The sequence below is a fragment of the Eimeria necatrix genome, genomic scaffold, assembly GCF_000499385.1.
Source record: "Eimeria necatrix Houghton genomic scaffold, Enh_scaff212, whole genome shotgun sequence".
Classification (NCBI taxonomy): domain Eukaryota; phylum Apicomplexa; class Conoidasida; order Eucoccidiorida; family Eimeriidae; genus Eimeria; species Eimeria necatrix.
The window spans coordinates 1-20,354 of record NW_013652736.1 but is presented as its reverse complement, the minus strand read 5'-3'; the positions used below and the strand labels follow the sequence as shown (position 1 = coordinate 20,354).

Here is a 20,354-nt window from a genome sequence, read left to right as displayed (position 1 = left end):
GTCACTACCCTATCTACAGCAGCAGCAGCGCCAAAAGCAGAGGCAGCACCAGAAGCAGCAGCAGCAGGAGCAGCAGCGGCGTACCCGTAATACTACAATTCAAAGGCTCATAGAAAAGAGGGTTGGGGGTGAAGAGGAATTCCGGGACATTATGTTCACTTTTGCTTTTTGTTAGTCTTATGTGTCACCATATTCCAAGGGAACTGGTCTGCTGCTGCTGCTGCTGTTGTGGCTTTTGCTGCTGCTTCTGCTGCTGCTCTGTGTGGGGGCAGCCGAAAAGCCACTGCCCGCCTGTGAGGCCTTTGCCACTTTATCTAACAAATGAATTCTCTGCCACTTTATCTGAAAAACTAAGAGGGCCTACAGAGGCACCTGCGCTGCAGCTACAGTCTGCTGCAGAAAGTCAAGAGGAGCCAACTGAACAGAAAGTGCTGCTGCTGCTGCTGCTGCTGCTGCTGCTGTTGCGCCGAAAGAGCCCTCAGGCGGAAGCCAAAGATGAGGCGCGTTTGCCCACATCTGGGCAGGGGCCTGTTTGCACAGGCCTTGGGATCTGCAGCTTCGAGGGTTCAGCTAATTTGTTTGCTTTTTGTGGAGTTTCTAGGGGAGAGTGGGGCCTTTGCTGCACTTGCACACGTATTAGGAGCTGCATGCGAAGGCGAATAGGCTTGCAGGGCTGGCAAGTAAGGATCTAATTGCATGCGCGTTTGCACAGACATATGCATGCATGCGCTTGCCTTGCTGCTTATGTGGGGGCGCCTCGACTTGTGCAAATTTCAACTCAAGAGTTGAATCTACAGGGGAAGGGGAGAGGGAAGAAGAGGAAACCTTGGGGGGCTTCAGCGGCCGTGTGATCATGTGACTTTTGCCTTCTCTCTAGTGCTTTTTGGTCTTATCTACTCCTACAAATGAAGAAATATATCTGGAGCTGCATGCGGCTTTAGCAGATGCACGCCTTCGCTTGCTGTGGAGACAAAAACGTTACTCGTCGATGGATAATTGATTGAGAAAGAAGATAAATAAATTTAAAGTTATTTTTGTTTAGTATTCCTGAAGATAGACGAAGACGATACTGCGGGCTTTCTCGCTGATGCTGGGGCCCCCCACCCAGTGTGGCTGTGAGTGACCTTGGGGACTCTGGCGCTGCTGGCTGCCGTTATCTTTTGATTTTTCCTGCAGATCACTGCAAACGAATGCACAAATGTTTAATTCCTTTGTGATTTGCAACAAATTGTCCTTAAAACCGGCGAAGTAGACGGAGAGGAGAGCAGGCGCCTCACACGTGCCCCGCTGCCTCGCGCTGTACCCTTCAAATGAACAGTTCGAATTTCCCGAAAATGCAAGCCCGAAGGAAGAAAAAAGCAGAAATATATTTTAATTGAACCCATTAATGTGCTTGCCTGTATAGATCGGGCTCCAGAGGCAGAACAATGAGGCAGTTTCGCCAAGCTGAGGCCGCCTCTGCCTTGCTGCCAGCAGCTTTTAGACTTTCGTACTCCATAATACCTTAAAGTGGACCTAAGTGCAGAATTACTGCCTGCCTAGGATCTTTTTTAGAATCGTGGGGGCCAGGGATAGCAGTTCAAATTCATAATGTCTTGAAAAGGAAACGAAAATGGCGATCCAGTGTCTGCCTAGGCTGTTCTAAGTTGTTGCATGGGGGCTCGGGTTAGCAGGTCATGGGCCCTGCAGCAGTCTTGCTGCTGTCTTGTGCTCAAGTTATGTACAAAACGGCGCATCCAGAGGGCTGCAGGCCTTGCTGTGTGGCTAGCTGTGTGGCTAGCTAGTTTGCGGGGTGGCTAGCTCTGCGTCTAGCTGCCATTTGCAGCTTCTGCTGCATGGCAGTGCATATGTTTCGCTGGAAGTTGTAAGTCCTGCTGCAGCTTGCTGGCTAGCTGCGAGGCTAGGTGCTCGGCTAGCTGCAGAGCTGCAGCAAGCAGCAGCAGCAAGCAGCAGCAGCAAGCACAAAGGCTTCATCCTGTGGCTCTGGATCTGAGCTTTTTTGCTTCAACACTTCAGTCTTCTCGAAAACTTGCACATAATTCGAGTCCAAGTACAATATGGGGTGCCCGCTCCTTCTGTACTGAGTTGTGGCGTAGAGAATTCTTAAAGTTTTCCTTTCTGTTCAATTTGTTGAAATAATTCAAAAGATGAATGACCCTGCATAAGCCAAAGCAAAGACTGCCCTGCCTTGAACGGCAGTTGCAGCTGTGAATGGTCTTTTTCTGCATCTTTTATAACAAATTGTGTTCTATTTATTCAAATTTAGTTTTCGAAATGCTTTTCTGGATAAGTTAATTCGGGAGCAGAAGACAGGCAGCACAGACAGTTCCTCGGGGTGGCGGAAACAGCAGCAGAAGCAAAAGAAGCTGCAGCAAGAAGCAGATACACGAAATACACAAAAAGAAATCAGCAGGAAACTTGAATAACTAAATTGCTGCTCGTGGAGGCACAGATTTAGAGGTCTGCAGCCCTTAGGCGAAAAGATAATTCAAGTCTGCTTCCCACAAAGACTCCGAGCAGCAAAGCCGGGGCGCTTTTGCTGCACTTTGCGCTGTCTTGAATTGGCAGCTTTAAGAAATAAAAAAGAAAAAATTGTTCTAGGGACTGTGCTGGACTTTGTGCTTTTAACGTTGCTTCATTTGCTAGGGTTTATAAGCTGGTTTCAAGCCCTGACGATTGCTGCTGCTGCAGCTGCTGCAGCAGCTGCTGCAGCGCTGGCTGCTGCTGCAGCAGCTGCTGCTGCTCCTTTCTTCTCCCCTGCAACTGCTGCCACTCTAAGAAACATATCTGCACGACTTTGTAGCCTAAGAGCTGCAGCAGGCGGCGCTTCAGAGCTGTGCCTCCGTCAGACCTGAGCTCGACCACTGCAGCACCGCTGCTGCTGCTGTTGCTGCTGCTGCTGCTACTAGAACTGCAGCACCTGCTGCTGTTAATGTGGGCCACTTCAGGCGCTTGCACACTCAGCAAGAAGTGAGAGGGGCCGTCGACTTCAATGGCAATGCGAAGCCGTCGGCAGTTTCTGTGACACCGGCCTCCAGAAGTGCCGGTTTGCTGCTGCTGCTGCTGCTGCTGTAAACGCTGCTCTGAAGATTGCTGCAGCTGTGTTTGCTGCTGCAACGTTTGCTGCTGCTTCTTCTGCTGTGGCGCCAGGAGTGCAATGTCTACTTGTAGGCCATGCCCCACAGCGCACTCATGCACAACCTCAACTGCAGAAGGAAGCTGCGTTGCTGCTGCTGCTGCGTTTGCTGCTGCCGCCGTTGCTTTCCCGGTTGCTGCCGGCAGCACCGCAGCAGCACGTTGCAGCATCTGCTGCAGCTCCCGCAGTACTTGCTGCTGCAGCAAAGAAGACCTCACGGCGCTGCCTGTTCCTTTTGTGTTGCAGCTGCTGCAAGGAATGGTCTTTCCTTCTAAAACTGTTTGTTCGCTGCTGGCCTGCGGCAGCAGCTTCGCTGCAGCAGCAGCTGCTGCTGCAGGGAAACGGCGAAGAGCTGCTGCTCTGCTGGCAGCAGCGCGCTGACCCTGCCGCATCTGTTCTAAGGCAGCAGGCCCTGCAGCGCCGGCAAAAGCTGCTGCTGCAGCAGGAGCCCTTGCACGCTGCAGCCGCAGCAGCAGCGCTGCCTGCAGCAGCTGCCTTCTTTCCGTGCTGCTGCTGCTGCTCATGAAGCCGCAGCGAAAGGGGGGAGAAACAGAGAAAGCCCTCAGCAGACGGTGCTGCAGCAAGCCGCAGCAGGTGAGGCCCCACACCGCGTTCGCCACAGCTTGACTGTCTGCACTGCTGCTGCTGCTGCTGCTGCTGCTGCTGCTGCTGCTGGTTTCTGAGACTTCAGGTGCTGCTGCTGCCGACCCAGGGCCCGCCAGACTGCTGCTCAGCAGCAGCTGCGACGCCAGACGCCGCAGATGCATCCGGAGCTGGTGTTTTGCTTCTGCAGATAGCGTTTCCTGCTGCGGGGCAGCAGCGGCAGCAGCAGCTGCTGCTGCTGCTGCTGCCACGGGAGCTGCAGCAGCAGCAGCAAACTTTGGGCTGGCTGAAGCCGGCAAGACGCTGAACAGGAAGCTGCCTCTGCCATTCACGCGCTGCTGCTGCTGCGGAGTCAGTGCAGCAGCTGCAGCAGTGCCGATGGCCCACAGCAGCAGCGCAGCATCTTGAGGCGAGAGCAGCAGCGGAGCTCCTGCTTCCCCCGTTGCAGCAACATCCCCTAGAGCCCCCCTCTCGCGCTGCTGCTGCTGCTGCTGCTGCTGCTGCTGCTTCTGTTGTATCACCGGGGGGTTTGCTGCTAAGAAGCACAAAGCTTTATGAAGCAAATTGTTTGAAAGAAATCGCACAGAGATTAAACAGCGCAGCAGCAGCGCGAAATCGCGGCCAGAAATGTGCACTTTTTCTCTTGCTGCTGCTGCTGCTGCTGGCTGTGCCTCTGCTGGTTCTGCTGCTGCTAAACTTGCTGCTGCTGGCTCTGCTGCTGCTGCGCCTCTTGCTGCTGGCTCTGCTGCGGGTGGCTGGGCTGATGCAGAATCTGCTAGTGCTGAGTCTGCTGCTGCTGGATTTGCTGCTGCTGGAACTGCTGCTGCTGGTTTCGCTGCTGCTGAGTCTGCTGCTGTCGCTAGCAAATTCTGTTGCACCGAGTCGTATAAATAGCTTGAAGCCGCGTTTGCTGTTGCTGTTGCTGCTGCTGCTGCTGCTGCTGCTGCTTCTCCCGGTGCCGTCGGCAGACTTGAAGGAAGCCCTTGGCTGAAACGATGCGCATTTTTCGGCAGGCGCTGCTGCTGCTGCTGCTGCTGCTGCTGCTGCTGGAGCCAATCTGCGGCAAGAAGGCGCCTTTCTAATGCTGTGAGAAACAGTGCTGCCGCTGCAGCAAGATCTGATGTGTTTGCGCTGCCCTGCTTAAATCTACTTTCTCCGTTGGTGCTGCTGCTGCTGCTGCTGCTGCTGCTGTTGCTGTTGGTGCTGCTGCACCTGCTCGCGTCAAGCTCTTTACCCCACAGCGCATGCTGCACTTTGCTGCTGAGCAAGCAGCCTGGAAGCAGCAGCTGCTGTTGCTGCAGCCAGCGAGTAAGGCCGAGCAGCAAAATGCAACTCGGGCGGAACCAGGGACGCGGCGCCCGCAGCAGCAGCTGCTGCTGCTGCTGCCACTCACCTTCCCGCTTCTGGCTCTGCTGCTGCTGCTGCTGCTGCTGCTGCTGCTGCTGCCTCAGATGCAGCGTGGGCGCAACAGCACAGCGTGAGTCTTCTACGCACCGTCCAGCTGAGAGCAGCTCTGCTGCTCGCAAGGAACACCAGCCAGCCAGCTGCAGCAGCGGCAGCCTACAAGCAGCAGCAGCAGCAGCAGCAGCAGCAGCAGATGAATGCTCGGCTTTTACGCAGCTCTGATGCAGCGGCGGCTGCAGAGCAGAAAGCCGCGCCGTCGCAATAAGCAGCAAACTTAATTCGGGCAGATCAAGCTGCTGCAGGCACCACTGCTGCCGTTGCTGCTGCTGCTGCTGCTGCTGCTGTTGCTGCTGCTGCTGCTTGACCAGCAGCGAAGCAGCACGCCACAGGTCATCTATATGGGCCATTTTTCTTTGCTGCATTATGGTGAAGACAGAAGGCAGCAGCCACAGCAGCAGCGCGGGGAGGTGTTTGAGCTCTGCGTCCGCAGCAGCAGCAGGTGCTGCAGCAGCTGTCGCTGCTGCTGCCGGCGATGCGGCTTCCCTTGCTGCTGCAGTTGCTGCCAGCTTGCTGCTAGCTACATATTGAGGTGCAGCAGGACTTGCCGGCGCAGCAAGAGGCTGCACTTCGCCTGCTGGCAGCTGGGCCGAACTAGGGAGCCCCTGAAGGCTAGTTTGCTGCTGCTGCTGCAGCTGCTGCTGCTGCTGTTGCGGCTGCTGCTGCTGCTGCTGCTGCCACCGCTGCTCCACCAAGCGAGCCGCATTGACTATGAAGCATTTGATAGACACAAGTGCTGCTTCATGTCCTGCGGCCCCAGCTCTGGCAGCACAAGGGGCAGCAGCAGCAGCAGCAGCAAGAACAGCAGCAGCAGGTGCAGCAGCACGTGCAGCTGCAGCAGCAGCCGCCAGATGAGCTCCTGCACCGTCGCCGCACGGCAGCTGTTGCCCCTGCTGCTGCTGCCGCTGCTGTTGCTGCGGTTGTTGCTGCTGCTGCTGTTGCTGCTGCTTCAGTTGTGTCTGTGGATGCAGAGACCTCTGCCGCCCTGATCGGCAGTGCACCTGCTGTTGTTGTTGCTGCTGCTGCTGCTGTTGCTGTTGCTGCTGCTTCTGCCGCTTTTGTTGTTGTTTTTGCTGCTGCTGCTGCTGCTGCCAGGATTCAGCAACGGGTGGAAGAAGAGCAGCAAACAGCCGCATTGCTCTCTTTAAGAGAACAGCTAGCTCGATCTGCTGCTGCCATATCCAAACGGTTAGCTGCTGCTGCTGCTGCTGCTGCTGCTGCAGCTGCTGCAGCAACTCCTGCTGCAGCTTGTTAAGACGAGTCTGCACTGCAGCAGCTGCTGCTAGAGAGTCTGCTGCTGCTTGAATGTGCAGCAGCAAAGAAGCCACCCCCAGCTTTTTGGCTTCTACGCAGCGCAGCAAACACTGCAGCAGCAGCACGCCGACGCGCGTGGACTCCACGTGCACTGCAGCAACTTCTTGGGCAGCAGCAGCAGCAGCAGCTGCTGCTGCTGCTGCTGCTGCTGCTGCTCCGTGGGGGGAAGCTTCTCTCACGATTGCCGCCAGCAAACTGAGGCACTTTAAAAGCTGCTGCTGCTCATCTGAATTGTCTGTGAGGCTCTTATTTTCATTTCTTAATTTGCTGCCACTGCTTACGTCCTTGCTGCTGCTGCTGCTGCTGCTGCTGCTTGCGGTGCGGCTGAGCGCTGCCTGCTGCTGCTGCTGCTGCTGCCGCTGCTGCAGACTCCTAGCGCGTGCATGCTGCTGCCGCCTTTTCAGATGCTGCAGCAAGCTCCGGGCAGCAGCAAGGGCTGCAGCAATTGCAGCAGCAGCTGTAGGGTTTGCCAATGACGGAGCAGAAGGCCGCGCAGCTTTCTGCTGCTGCTGCTGTTGCTGCTGCTGCTGCAGCAGCTGCTGCGCTCTAGTGAGCTCCAAACGCAAACTGACGAGGGGAATCCTCGCTGCGTCTGCGGGCTCTCCAGCAGCTGCAGCTGTAGCAGCTGCATCTGCTGCTGCTGCCGCTGCTGCGGCTGCTGCTGCTGCTGCTGCTGCTGCTGCAGGTAGATTTGGCTGTGCAAGTGTACAGACAGCTCTTAATGCCAGACTGCTGCTGCCCGCCCTCTTTCCCGTCCCTTGCGAGCCCCACGCGAGTCTATGAAGGCTCCCAGCTGCTGCATAACGCGTGCTGCAGCAGTTGCTGCTGCTTCCGATGCTGCTGCTGCTGCTGCTGCTGCAGCAAAACCAAGTTAGTGGCCTCCACGGGTCAGCAGCCAACGTGCGCCTCTTCAGCAGATAATAGAGGGAAGCGGGACGGCCCATCTGAGAGGCAGAGCAGTCATCCCTGAGCTTGTGCTGCTGCTGCTGCTGCTGCTGCTGCTGTTGCTGCTAGTCCTCCATTGGCTTCTGCCGACTTCCTGGCCTGCAGCAGCAGCATCTTCACGGTACCTCAGCTCGAGCTAAGGCCCATGAGGGCAAACAAAGGGAGCAAAGGGGCTTGAGGCCTCCATGGGGCCCCAAGGGGCCCCCGGGGGGCCCCCTAAGGGGCCCTAGGGGGCCCCAGGGGGGCCCCCCGCAAGCTCAGCCAGCGGATCTAGGCTGTGAGCAGCTGTGGGTGTTGCTGCACACGCTGTGTTGTTAATTAATTAAAATTAATGCATTATTTTGTAATTTATTTATGGCTTTATTAAAGGCTAGCTTAGTTGCTGCAGCTGCAGCCACGCTGCAGCTGGCGGCGAGCAGCAGCAGCAGTGTGGCGCCTGCAGCGCGAACGGCGCAGGCCGAAGCTCTTGAATTCCATGATTAGTTACTTTTCATTGGGATTATAAATGCAATAAATGCAAAAAGAATTAAAAGTTTTGTCTATTTGAACTTTCAAATTGCATTTCAGTTGTCCTGGGCCAGCTGGGAAGGCAGAAACGTGCAATGGATCTGCTGCAGGACTCAGCTGAGGAAGCTGAGCTGCAATTCCCTGAAATAAGAACAGATAAGTAGATAAAGCAAATAAATTAAAATAAATAGTAAAACAATCAAATCAATTCAATTTTATTTGCTGAATCAGCAGCAAAGATAAGGCTGGCGGCAGCAACAGCGCAAGACACGAGCCGCAACAGCAGCAGCAGCAGCAGCAGCAGCAAAGGGGGGAAGAGAAACAGCAGCAGAAAGCGCGCAAGAACACAAAAATAATCCAAAGAGATAAAATTGAAATTATGAATTTTGAAAAGCAAAAAGAAATGAAAAGAAAGAGAATGCGGCGCCCTTCCACTGCGCAGCTCCTTTGCTGCAGCTCGATGAGCCACTGCGCTGCTGCTGCTGCTGCTGCTGCTGCTGCTGCTGCTGCTGCTGCTGCTACTGCTGCTGCTACTTTTGCTGCTGCCTATAATGTGCGGACTGAGAAAGGGTAAAGAGGGGCAAATGAATGACAGAAAAAGAGGCATGAACAGAGAATTCCCTGCAATCAAAATTGCAGCAAAAAGATGAAACGCAGCAGCAAAAAGATGAAGACGCAGCAGCAAAAAGATAAAAAGGCAGCAGCAAAAAGATAAAAAGGCAGCAGCAAACAAATAAGAAGGCAGCAGCAAAAAGATAAATAAGCAGCAGCAAGAGCGAGGAAATGGACCGGCGGATGCAGGGCCCATATTTGGGTGTAGCAAAAGCACGTAAAAAGCAAAAGCAGCAGCAGCAGCAGCAGCAGCAGCAGCAGCAGCAGCAGCAGCAGCAGCCTTTTAGTCTTCTTTCAGGCAAAAGGGTGAAAGAGAAAAGGAGCAGCAGCAGCAGCTTCCTATTTTTCTCTCAACTTAAATTGAGAAAAAGTGCCAGCCTTTGAAGCAGCAAAGCTAGGTTCAACTCTTAAAGCTCTCCAGCACTAGGGTTTAGGGTTTAGGGTTTAGGGTTTAGGGTTTAGGTAACGGTGAGGGGAAAATGAACGTGCCTAAAGCTGAGGGCCGGGGGGTTTTTTGAAGCGCAGCGACCCTTTCTTTGTTGCTGCAGCAGCAGCAGCAGCAGCAGCAGCAGCAGCAAACAACTAGCAGTAGCTGCGGGCAAGGGGAGCAGCTAGCTGGCCGGAGGCCCCCTTCAGTCTAAGCCTGGGGCCCCCAACGGGGCACTAAAGCAGCAGCAGCTGCTGCAGCAGCTGCTGCTGCAGCTGCTGCAGCTGCTGCAGCAGCTGCTGCTGCACCCCGAGCACCTGCTGCCAAGGTGCGCTGGAGCCCCCAGTGGCAGCAGGGGCCCCATGAGCGCTGCTGCTGCATGCGTTTTCAGGAGCATAAAGCTCCGCAGCAGCAGCAGCAGAATACCCTGTTTGCTGCTGCTGCTGCTGCTGCTGCTGCTGCTGCTGCTGGCTACGAGAATGGGAGGAAAGAGCAGCAGCTGGAGCCGAAGTGCTTTTCTGCTTCGTGTAGCTGCTCAGGTGTACGTACACCTCAGCAGCATAGCGTCATGAAGGCACTTCTTTAAAAGAGATAAATTTATTTACATTTTTATAATTTGTGAAAATTAAAAGGAATAAATTTATTTATATTTTTATGATTTATAAAACAGAAATAACACAAAAAGGGAAAACATTTCAAAACTCAAATAGCTGCTAGGCAGCAGCAACCAGGAAGCGAGAGCGGCTGCAATCTCAGCAGCAGCAGCAGCAGCAGCAGCAGCAGCATTCGAATTCAGTTTGTGAACGAGGTGGCAGCAGCTTCAGCAGCAGCAGCAGCAGCACCTGGTTTTACGTTGCATCTGAGGCAGCAGCAGCAGCACTGGCAGCAGCATTTTGTTTCGGTGTCTATCCGAAACAGCAGCAGCCTCAGCAGCAGCAGCCTCAGCAGCAGCAACCTCAGCAGCAGCAACCTCAGCAGCAGCAGCAGCAGCAGCAGCAGCAGCTGATTTTAGCTTGTGGCTCCCCTTTTGCTGCTGGCAGATGGCTAGCCTTTTGCTGCTCTCTGCAATCTGCTGCTGCTCTGCTGCTGGCTAAAGCTGCTTCTTGTGAGGAAAGATGCAGCAGCAAATATATTTTGTCTTTTTCCCCTTCGGGGCTTTCATTCTGCTGCTACGGAAGCAGCTGCAGCATCATTTCAGGTGTATAGACACCTCTGCTGCTGCAGCGCTGCAAACTCTTGAACTGGCTTATTGGCACTTTTATAAATTTGCACTTTTCTTCTTTCCAAAGTAGTCTTATTGCAAGCACCTGCTGAGTCTGCTGCAGCAGCAGCTGCTGCAGCTGCTGCAGCTGCAGCTATATACAGCTAGAGGTGGAGGCAGCACACAGCAGCAGCAAAGTTTAAAAGCTGTAAAGCAGCAGCAAAATTAAAAAGGGATAAAGCAGCAGCAAAATTCAAAAGAGATATAACAGAAAGTTAAAGAAAAGCAGCCTGAGTGGCACTGGCGCTGCCTCTGCTGCAGCAGCACTTCATTGAACTCCAGGAAAGCAAAGCTGGCCCTTTCCAGCGGCCTTTTTTGCCTCATTTGAAATTAATTTAATTTAAATGACACTTTTGGATAAAGGAGAAACACTGGGAATTATTTCTATTCAAGTTTCCCCCAAGTTTCCGCGGGATCGCTGCTGCACCCCGTGCAAGCGTCGCGCAGGAGAGCCGGGCCCTCGTCGCTTCAAATTCCTTTTTAATTTCGTTTTTAAAGTACCACCTTTTGAAAACTTTCAATCTTTTGAGTTTTGAATCAAAGATTAAAGAAAAAGAAGCAAAAAAAGTAAGACTTTTGTCGAGCCGCGAGTCTGCGTCGGCCTCGGGACCGGCTGGCAACGGTCCACTGCGCCGAGGGGGCCGCCCCGGCTAAATACCCCTTTTATGAACGCGAAACGAAATATAATTTATAAATTTGATCAGAAATAATTAAAAAAATAATTAAAAGATTCGCAAAGGAGACGCGCAGCCGCGCAGCTGGGAGGCGTGGCCCCTAGCATTGAACACGACCTCCTGCTGCTGCTGCTGCTGCTGCTGCTGCTGGGCAATGTGCACGCGCTGCTGCTGCTGCTATTTGGTCTTTAAATGCAACAAGTTAAATTTAAATATAAAAAGATAAAAAGGAAAGAAGAAAGAAAGCAAAAGGGGCACTGGGGAGCCCCGTGGGAGCTGGGGAAGCAGGTCTTGCTGCTGTTTCTGCGTCTGCGCTGCTGCTGCGCTAATTTCCCGCGAAATAAATCTTTTTTTTCTTTCTATAAATTCAATTATTACTTTCAAAACATTAAACAGCTTTTTAATCTTTCCAGCGCGGCGGGAGGCCGGCGCTCGCACCCGCAGCAGCAGCAGCAGCAGCAGCAGCGCGCGCGGTGGCCCCCCTGCTTTTGGTCCGGTGCCGTGAGACTCGCCGCTGCTTCTGGGGTTTTCTGGAGCGCATTTTTGTTTTCTTTTCGGTTTTTAGAATATTAATTTAAAATTAATTTAATTTATTTAATTGTTTTCCAAAGTTTTCCGTTTAAAGCCTCTCTTTTGCCCACCATGGCGCGCTTGAACTCCTGCCTGGCTCTCGCGCTCTGCTGCAGTGTCTTGCTGCTAGCTGCTCTCGGGGGAGGCGTTGCTGCTGCTGCCTCGGACTCCCGGAGTCTTCGAAGACCTTCAGGAGCTGTTAAAGACGCAGCAGCAGCAGCAGCAGATGCTGCTGCTGCTTCCACTGCTGCTGCTTCCCCCGCGGACGAGTTCTCGGAGGCCGAGGGCGACGACGGCACAGAAGGGCCGCGCCGCAAGCGCCGCAGGCAGCAGCAGCAGCAGCAGCAGCAGCAGCAGCCAGATGCAGAAACTCGGAGAAAATATGGCGAAGTCCTCAAGGAGCTGCAGGATGACCCCAGATATAAAAGAGCAAGAGATGCAAACAATGCAATGGCAGACCAGCGGGCTCGGCGAGTGAACCAGTTGATTAAGCAGCAGCAGCAGCAGCAGCAGCAGCAGCAGGAGTACCGGCAGCAGCAGCAGCGGTTTAAGCGTATTTGATTTGGTTTCGTGCTGCTGCTGCTGCTGCAGCAGCGGCAGCAGCAGGGCCGCGCTCGCCGTCGGCAGCAGCTGTACGTACACCCCGGCAGTGCTCCTTTTATATATATAAAGTTTATATATATTTATATTTATTTATATTTATTTATATTTGTTTAAATGGGGATTTTTATTCAAAAAAGAAGCAAAGCCTTTTGCTGCTGCTGCCGACCCGCCGGCGCTGCAGCACGGCCGCTGCAGCAGCAGCAGCTAAACTGGGCCCGAGTTTCACCTGCTGCCCACGCGGCAGTTGCAACCTTTCCCGCCTTTAAGTGCATTTGCTGCTGCACTTGCTCTTGCTGCTGCTGCTGCTGCTGCTGCACATGTTGGCTGCTGCTGCACTTGCTGCTGCTGCTATTGCTGCTGCTGCTGCTGCTGCTGCTGCAGATTGTAGTGGGCTGTAGTAAAGTATTAGTGATGGGCTTCAGTCGTAGGTGCCAGCAGCATGCACGGTGTACAGACACCGCAGGGACTGCTGCTGCTGCAGCAGCACGCAGCGAGAGCAGCAGCAGCAGCAGCAGCAGCAGCAGCATGCAGCAGCAGCAGGGAGGCCCTCGACTGCAGTTTGCCGCCACCTCATCTGTACATTTTCCTGCAGCAGCAGCAGCAACGCATCCCGTGCATGCTGCTGCTGCTGCTTGCTGCTGCTGCTGCTGCGTGCTGCAGTCTACCGCAGCCAGGGCTGCCTTACAAAGCCCGAGAAGTTAAATAAATGATTACTAAATTTGTAATAATTATTTATATTTGGGACTCTGAAATATATTTAAGTGATGCAATAAATGCATGAAGTTTATTTAGTGCTCACTTGTATTATATATGTAACATATATATTGTATTCATTATACATATATAATATATATACAATAAATATATATATATATATATGTGATATATAATATGTATATAATGTATTTATCAACATACATATAATATATAATATATATATATATATTACGTATATTAATATATATGTAGAATATATATATTATATATATTCTATATGTAATGCAAATTGTGCAGTAAATATATGTGTGGTAATATATAATTTGTAAGAATATATATATCCATTGCATATAATAAATATTTATATAGCATATAAATATATATAAATACATATATGATATATAAATGTCAAAATATATAAATGCATATAATATAAACAAATATATAATTTGTAAGTATAAAAATACGAAAATATATATTAAAATATATATATATATATAATATATATATATATATATTTGTATTGTATATTTTTCATATTTTTATACTTACAAATATATATATATATAATATAAAATATAAACATTAAAATACAGAAATATATATATTATAAATATACATCAATTATAAATATTGAAATATATAAGTACACAAATATATATAAAATATAAATATATAAATATATAAATTATATACAAAATATAAATATTAAAATATACAAATATAATAAATATACATAAAATATAAATATATAAAGCTCTATAAGTGCAAAGAGCTGAAGGCAAAGGCATATTTGTTTGTCTAAAGAAAGTTCAGCAGCAACTTGCAGCTGCCTGTCTGCAAGTGCGGTTCAAGACAGTGCTGCAGCAGCTGCAGCAGCAGCAACTGCAGCACTGCAGCAGCAACTGCAGCAGCAGCGCAGCAGCACCGCAGCAACAACTGCAGCAGCGGCACTGCAGCAGCAACTGCAGCAACAACTGCAGCAACAACTGCAGCAGCAGCATTGCAGCAGCAGCTGCAGCAACAACTGCAGCAACAACTGCAGCAGCAGCATTGCAGCAGCAGCTGCAGCAGCCCTGCAGCAGCAGCAGCAGCAGCACTGCAGCAGCAGCAGCAGGGTTTCTACGGGCGTTTGGGGGGGCTTGTGTGGGGCGCGCGGAGCACGAGCAGCAGCGCGAGGGCCGCGCTGAGGGCCATTGCTGCTGCTGCAGCAGCAAAACCAACAGCAGGAAAAGCCAAAGGCCGCGGCAAAGAAGCATAAGAGTTGCTGCTGACAGCCATTAGAGTGGCCCCCACAATCTTCGCCAGCAAACGAATCAGCGTGAAGCTGCTGTGCACCAGACTCTCCACCCCCCTGCTGCTGCTGCTGCTGCTGCTGCTGCTGCTGCTGCTGCTGCTGCTGCTGCGGCTGCGGCCGCCCGCGCCGGGCTGCTGCTGCTGCTTCGGGCTCTCGCTCAGCAACGCCGGGAAGCAGCCTGCGCACACCAACAGCAGCAGCAGCAGCAGCAGCAGCAGCAGCAGCAAGTGGCTTTTGCTTCTCTCGCTGCGTATCAGAAGTTAATTTGGATCTTTTTGGATCTTTTTATGAATTTTAAATGCACTAAAAATGTTTTAGAAATATTCAAATATATTTATTTGACACAAACTCCCACAAAGAGTTCAATGCCAGCAAATGAAACAAGAGAAACTGCCGCTCAACTCTGCAGCTGCCCTCAGCTCTAAACCCTAAACCCTAAACCCTAAACCCTAAACCCTAGACCCTGACTGGCCTACAACTCAAGCAAATCAACAGCAAAGAACCAGACCCTCAGCCCTAAAAACCAACCCCTAAACCCTAAACCCCAAACCCCAAACCCTAAACCCCAAACCCTAAACCCCAAACCCCAAACCCCAAACCCTAAACCCTAAACCCTAAACCCTCGACGGGGAACCGCACCTCGAGAGGCGCTGGCGAGGGCGCCGAACAAACAGGCGACGAAAATGCAGGAAGCAGACGTGCTGTACGTACACCCCAACTAAATGGAATTAGAAATAAAATAAAATTCAAAAATTAATTTTAAAAACAATTTGAGCTCAACTCGGCAGCCGAAATTGTTTTACGGTTTAAGGGTTATAGGGGCTGAGGGTTTAGGGTCTACAGAAGGGTTTAGGGTTTACAGAAGGGTTTAGGGCTTAGAAGAGGGTTTAGGGTTTAAGAAGGGTTTAGGGTGTAGAAAAGCGTTTAGGGTTTCGAAGAGGATTTAGGGTTCAGCGTTTAGAAAAGGGTTTGGGGTTTAGAAAAGGGTTTGGGGTTTAGAAGAGGGTTTAGGGTTAAAAAAGGGGTTTAGAAAACGATCTAGGGTTTAGGAAAGGGTTTAGAAGAGGGTTTAGGGTTTAGAAAAGGGTTTAGGGTTTAGAAAAGGGTTTGTGGCCCACCCAACCACGAAAAGCCCCGCGTACAGCACATTGCATGCGCTGCAGATGAACAGCAGCCACTGCGTTGAGGTGTGGCGCAGCACCATTGGCAGCAAGACCACCTGCAGCAGCAGCAGCAGCAACAGCAGCAGCAGCAGCAGCAGCAACAGCAGCAGCAGATGCGAGTGGGTTACAGCGCCAACTCTGCTGCTGCTGTAGCGGTTACTGGCCCTGCCCTGAAGAACTTTGCGCCATGTCAACAGTTCCAGACCGCTTCTCCCACTGCTGCTGCTGCTGCTGCTGTTGCTGCTGCTGCTGCTGCTGCTGCTGCTGCTGCTACTGCTCTTGCATGTTACCTGCACAAGGATGCCTGCTGCTCCAAAAGTAGTCATTATGAATGAGACCTGCAGCAGAACAATCCGCAGGGGCCTTTGGCTATGGAGCTGCAGCTAGCTGCCCATTGGCTAGCAGCTAGCTGCCACTTGGCTAGCAGCTAGCTGCCACTTGGCTAGCAGCTAGCTGCCCATTAGCTAGTAGCTAGCTGCCTATTAGCTAGCAGCTAGCTGTCCCTTAACTACCAGCTAGCTCCCCGTGGTTAGTAGCTAGCTGCCCACTGGCTAGTAGCTAGCTGCCTATTAGCTAGTAGCTAGCTGCCTATTAGCTAGTAGCTAGCTGCTCATTAGCTAGTAGCTAGCTACCCATTGGCTAGCAGCTAGCTGCCCACTAGCTAGCAGCTAGCTGCCCACTAGCTAGCAGCTAGCTGCCCCGTGGCTAGCTAGCTGCTAGCCACGCAGACTGCCCGGGGTTCTCGCAGCTAGCTGCTTGGCTAGCTGCGCCGGCTGCTGCACACTTGCCCAGCTAGCTAGCTCTCCAGGCAGCCAGCAACAAGACATCTCCCCTCGCAAAGGCTTTGCAGCAACAAGCTGGAGCAGCAGCAGCAGCAACAGCAGCACCCGTAGGGGCAGCAGCAACAGCAGCAGCAGCACCCGTAGGAGGAGCAGCAGCAGCAGCACCTACAGGAGCAGCAGCGGCACCCGTAGGAGGAGGAGCAGCACTCGTAGGAGTAGCAGCAGCACCCATAGGAGCAGCAGCAGCAACAGCAGCAGCACCCATAGAAGCAGCAGCAGCAACAGCAACAGCACCCATAGGAGCAGCAGCAGGAGCAGCAGCAGGAGCAGCAGCAACAGCAGCAGGAGCAACAGGAGCAGGTGCAACAGGAGCAGCAGCAGCAGCAGCAGCAGCAGCAGCAGCAGCGTTGGGGTACCTGGTCGTGAGTGAAGCGGAGCTGGTGCTTGACGAAGGCCAAAGAAGTTCCCTGCATTGCTGCATTGAAGGAACAGTGCATGCAAGTCAGCAGCAGCACGAGGGGCTGCTGCTGCAGCAGCAAACGAAATGTTGCACCCACAAGCATCACGTGCAGCGCCAGCGCCTGCAGCAGCTTCCCTGCTGCAGCAGCAACGCCCTGCAGGCCCAGCCGCGGCTTCTCTGCGCCGCTGCCTTCAGCAGCACCGCCCCCAGCAGCAGCAGCAGCAGCAGCAGCAGCAGCAGGTGCTGCAGCAACAACAGCGGAGTCTTCCGCTATCGAAGGCAGCAGCGGCATCCCCTCTTCTGTTTGCTTCTGCAGCGCAGCACGAACAGGCGCTGCGTCGAGGGCGCAGCAGGAGCTCATGTCGGGAAGTGAGGCGGAGAAGCGCAGCGGCTGCTGCTGCTGCTGCTGCTGCGCAGCAGCAGCAGCAGCAGCTGCAGCAGCAGCAGCAGCAGGGGAGCCGCTGCCACCCCCTGCTGAAAAACTTGTCGCTCGACGGAGAGACAGCACAGAGAGACCATCTGCAGGCCACAAAGTTGGGGTGTCTACTTCTTCGAGGAACTGCTGCTGCTCCTGCTTCGGGGACTGCTGCTGCTGCTGCTGTTGTTGCTGCTGCTGCTGCTGCGGCGGCGGCCTGCTGCTTATGGGGCTCAGCAGCAGCGCCAACGGGTGCAGCAGCCGCAGCAAAGCTGCCACCAGCATCAACGCCTCTGGGCTTTGTGTCACACGAAGAAATACACCGCCAGCCAAACTGCCTGCAGCAGCAACAGCAGCAGCAGCAGCAGCAGCAGCAGGGATCCACAGGGAATTCACAGTCTCAAAGCCATTCACCCACTTAGCCCCGTGTCGCCATGGTCCGCAACAGCAGCACGAGCCGCAGCAGCAGCAGCAGCAATGGCAACAGCAGCGGCAGCAGCAGCGACAGCAGCACCGGCAACGGCAGCAGCAGCAGCAGCAGCAGCAGTAGCAACGGCAGCAGCAGCAACAGTGGGCTCACCCAAAAGCAGCGATCCGCTAACAGCAGCATAGACGGATGAGAAGCTGCATCAAGGCGCAAGCACAAGCAGCAGCGCCAACTGCTGCTGCTGCTGCTGCTGCTGCTGCTGCTGCTGCTGCAGTCAACGCTACGAGAAGTAAAACACCCCACACCAGCAGCAGCACCAACAGCAGCAGCAGCAGCGGCTGCAGCAGGAAAAGACTTGAGCCTTACCAGGCCACCCTCTGCTTTACGTCGTTCCATTCTGCAACCAAACAATCCTCTAAAACCCTAAACCCTAAACCCTAAACCCTAAACCCTAAACCCTAAACCCTAAACCCTAAACCCTAAGCCCTCGGCGTCTTTGCCAAGCCGCACTGCGCAAAGGGGCCAAAAGCAGCTTCTTGTCGGCCATACAAACGCAAGTGCTGGCAGCAACAGCAGCAGCAGCAGCAGCAAGAGCAGCAGCAGCAGCTGCAGCATCGCCCTCACCTCCAATCCACGAAGAGAGAACCTGCAGCAGCAACTCAAACCCCACCCGTTAACCCTAAACCCTAAACCCTAAACCCTAAACCCTCTAAACAGAAATTGCTGCTGCCAGGGCCCTCTACGGCGCCTCTTAGGGTTTGAGTTTTGGCTTGAAAAGAAGCGCCACGTCTGGCTAGGGTTTGGGATTAGGGTTTAGAATTAGGGTTTAGGGTTTAGGGTTTGCACGAAGTTCAGGATTAGGGTTTAGAATTAGGGTTTAGGGTTTGCACGAAGTGGGGGCGCACCACAAACGACCCAGTCAGCGGCTTCCCTCCGAGTAAAGCGGCTATAACCCTGCAACAGCAGCAGCAGCAGCAGCAGCAGCAGCAGCAGCAGCAGGTGTGTACGGTGGATATGCAGCAGCAGCTGCGCCGTTTCTGCTGCTGCTGCTGCTGCTGCTGCAGCATCCAGCGCCCCTCACGGTCATATGAAGCCTCCAAAGGCAATTAAGAGAAAAAATAAAAAGCCTTGAGATGCGAAGCAGCAGCAGCAGCAGCAGCAGCAGCAGCAGGAGCAGCAGCAGCAGCAGCAGCAGCAGGAGGAGGCTGACTTGCAGGCCAAGTAGGCTCTGGCGCTGTGGGTGAAGACAGCAGCAAACATGGGGAGGCTGCTGCAGAGGGCGAGCAGCAGCAGCAAGTTGCGGCGCTGCTCCGGGCGAGCAGCAGCAACACGAGACACAGCAGCACAAGACAGCAAACAAAAAAAGGAAGCCAAGACTTCGTGGCAAGACTGCGAGAGGTAGACCCTGCGGCCCAGCTGCGAGGTCAGCAGGTCCACGTACGCGCCGATGCTGCAGCGCAGCAGCAGCAGCAGCAGCAGCAGCAGTGCAAGAGCAGCAGCAGCTGCTGCTGCTGCAGCAGGCGCAGCAGCACAGCGTGCGGCAGCAGCAGCAGATGTGCCGGCAACTGCAGCGGCGCAGCTTGTAGCAGCACCAGCAGCAAACAGACGCAGAAACAGGAAAGGGCAGCAGCAGCAAAGGGAATGCGAGACGCAGCAGCAGCAGCAGCAGCAGCAGCAGCAGCAAACTCAGGCGAACCTGAAATGAGCAGGGAATACCTCCAACACTGTCAGCAGAACTGCCCATCGGGCCGGGCAGCCCGTGTCCTGCTGCTGCTGCTGCTGCTGCTGCTTTGGCCCCTGTTGCTGCTGCGGTTGCTGCGGTCTCAGCACTTCCTGCTGCTGCTGCAGTTGCTGCTGGTCAGCAGCGCCGCTGCTGCCCTGCATCTCCGGGGGGGTCCTTTTTGGCTCGAGTGGACCCCCCCTGCTCGCCTGGGTTTTGCTGCTGCTGCTGGCAGCAGCTTGCCGCAGCAGCAGCAGCGCGCTGCAGCAGCTGCAGCAGGTGCAGCAGCAGCAGCGGCGAGCTGCAGCAGCAGCAGCAGCAGCCGAGCACGAGTGCGCTGCAGCTGCGGCTTCTAGAAACGGGGCAACGCAGGGCGGGCTTGTCACCAGCTGTCTGCTGCTGCTGCTGCTGCTGCTGCTGCTGCAGGCTGTCTCGAGGCCCAGCTAATTTCAGGTGTACGGACACCGCAGCAGCAGCCAGCGGGACTGCTGCCCATTCAGCTGTCTATACACCTCAAAAATCAAAACTAAAAAGCTTTTTATTTATTTATTTAAAGCCAGAGACACACAGAGTGGTGGCGAAGGCTCTGGGGGGCCCCGCCTGGGGGCCCACGCAGCAGCAGCAGCAGCACTAGCAGCAGCAGCTGCTCTGCTGCTGCTGCTGCTGCAGCAGCGGCGGGTCTCGGTGTCTTGGCAGCCGGCAGCAGCAACAGCCCCTCCCAACTCGTTTGCTGCATTTTTATTTATTTATTTATTTCCCTTCTCATTTGCCTTCTTGGTTTGCTGCTGCAGCAGCTAGCTGCTGCAGCTGCTGCTGCAGCACGGGCCTCGCCGCCCAACGGCGAGCACGAGCAGCTGGTTTCCGCTGCTGCAGCTGTTGCTGCTGCTGCAGCTGTTGTTGCCGCAGCACCTCTTGTTGCTGCTGCAGCTTTTGTTGCTGCTGCAGCTGCTGTTGCTGCCGCAGCTGTTGTTGCTGCTGCAGCAGCTGCTGCTGCCGAAGCCATTGCTGCTGCCGAAGGTGTTGCTGCTGCCACTGCTGTTGTTGCTGCTGCAGCTGTTCTTGCTGCTGCAGCTGTTGTTGTTGCTGCAGCTGTTGTTGCTGCTGCAGCTGTTGTTGCTGCTGCAGCTGTTGTTGCTGCTGCAGTGCTGCAGCTGTTGTTGCTGCAGTGCTGCAGCTGTTGCTGCTGCAGCTGTTGCTGCTGCAGCTGTTGCTGCTGCAGCTGTTGCTGCTGCAGCTGTTGCTGCTGCAGCTGTTGCTGCT

At 53.6% G+C, this 20,354-nt stretch overlaps 5 protein-coding genes across 5 annotated transcripts; 2 read left to right on the top strand and 3 right to left on the bottom strand.

Annotated features, from left to right (window-relative positions):
• Nucleotides 1–2,649: 2,649 nt before the first annotated feature.
• On the bottom strand, nucleotides 2,650–7,458 carry ENH_00029110 (hypothetical protein, conserved; the record flags this gene model as incomplete). Its single annotated transcript, XM_013580010.1, has 1 exon — nucleotides 2,650–7,458. The coding sequence occupies one exon, from the start codon at nucleotides 7,456–7,458 to the stop codon at nucleotides 2,650–2,652; it is 4,809 nt and encodes a 1,602-aa protein (XP_013435464.1).
• Nucleotides 7,459–11,132: 3,674 nt separating this feature from the next.
• On the top strand, nucleotides 11,133–11,513 carry ENH_00029100 (hypothetical protein; the record flags this gene model as incomplete). Its single annotated transcript, XM_013580009.1, has 1 exon — nucleotides 11,133–11,513. One exon carries the CDS (start codon nucleotides 11,133–11,135, stop codon nucleotides 11,511–11,513), a length of 381 nt encoding a protein of 126 aa, XP_013435463.1.
• Nucleotides 11,514–11,582: 69 nt separating this feature from the next.
• ENH_00029090 (hypothetical protein, conserved) lies at nucleotides 11,583–12,071 on the top strand (the record flags this gene model as incomplete). Its single annotated transcript, XM_013580008.1, has 1 exon — nucleotides 11,583–12,071. The coding sequence occupies one exon, from the start codon at nucleotides 11,583–11,585 to the stop codon at nucleotides 12,069–12,071; it is 489 nt and encodes a 162-aa protein (XP_013435462.1).
• Nucleotides 12,072–18,231: 6,160 nt separating this feature from the next.
• Nucleotides 18,232–19,258, bottom strand: ENH_00029080 (hypothetical protein, conserved; the record flags this gene model as incomplete). The annotated part of the gene is made up of 3 exons (XM_013580007.1): nucleotides 18,232–18,328; nucleotides 18,585–18,824; nucleotides 19,071–19,258. The coding sequence occupies 3 exons, from the start codon at nucleotides 19,256–19,258 to the stop codon at nucleotides 18,232–18,234; spliced, it is 525 nt and encodes a 174-aa protein (XP_013435461.1).
• A 598-nt stretch (nucleotides 19,259–19,856) lies between these two features.
• On the bottom strand, nucleotides 19,857–20,353 carry ENH_00029070 (hypothetical protein; the record flags this gene model as incomplete). The annotated part of the gene is made up of 1 exon (XM_013580006.1): nucleotides 19,857–20,353. A coding segment is annotated over one exon (497 nt), but the record flags the coding sequence as incomplete, so codon positions are not given.
• Between the last annotated feature and the right edge of the window lies 1 nt (nucleotide 20,354).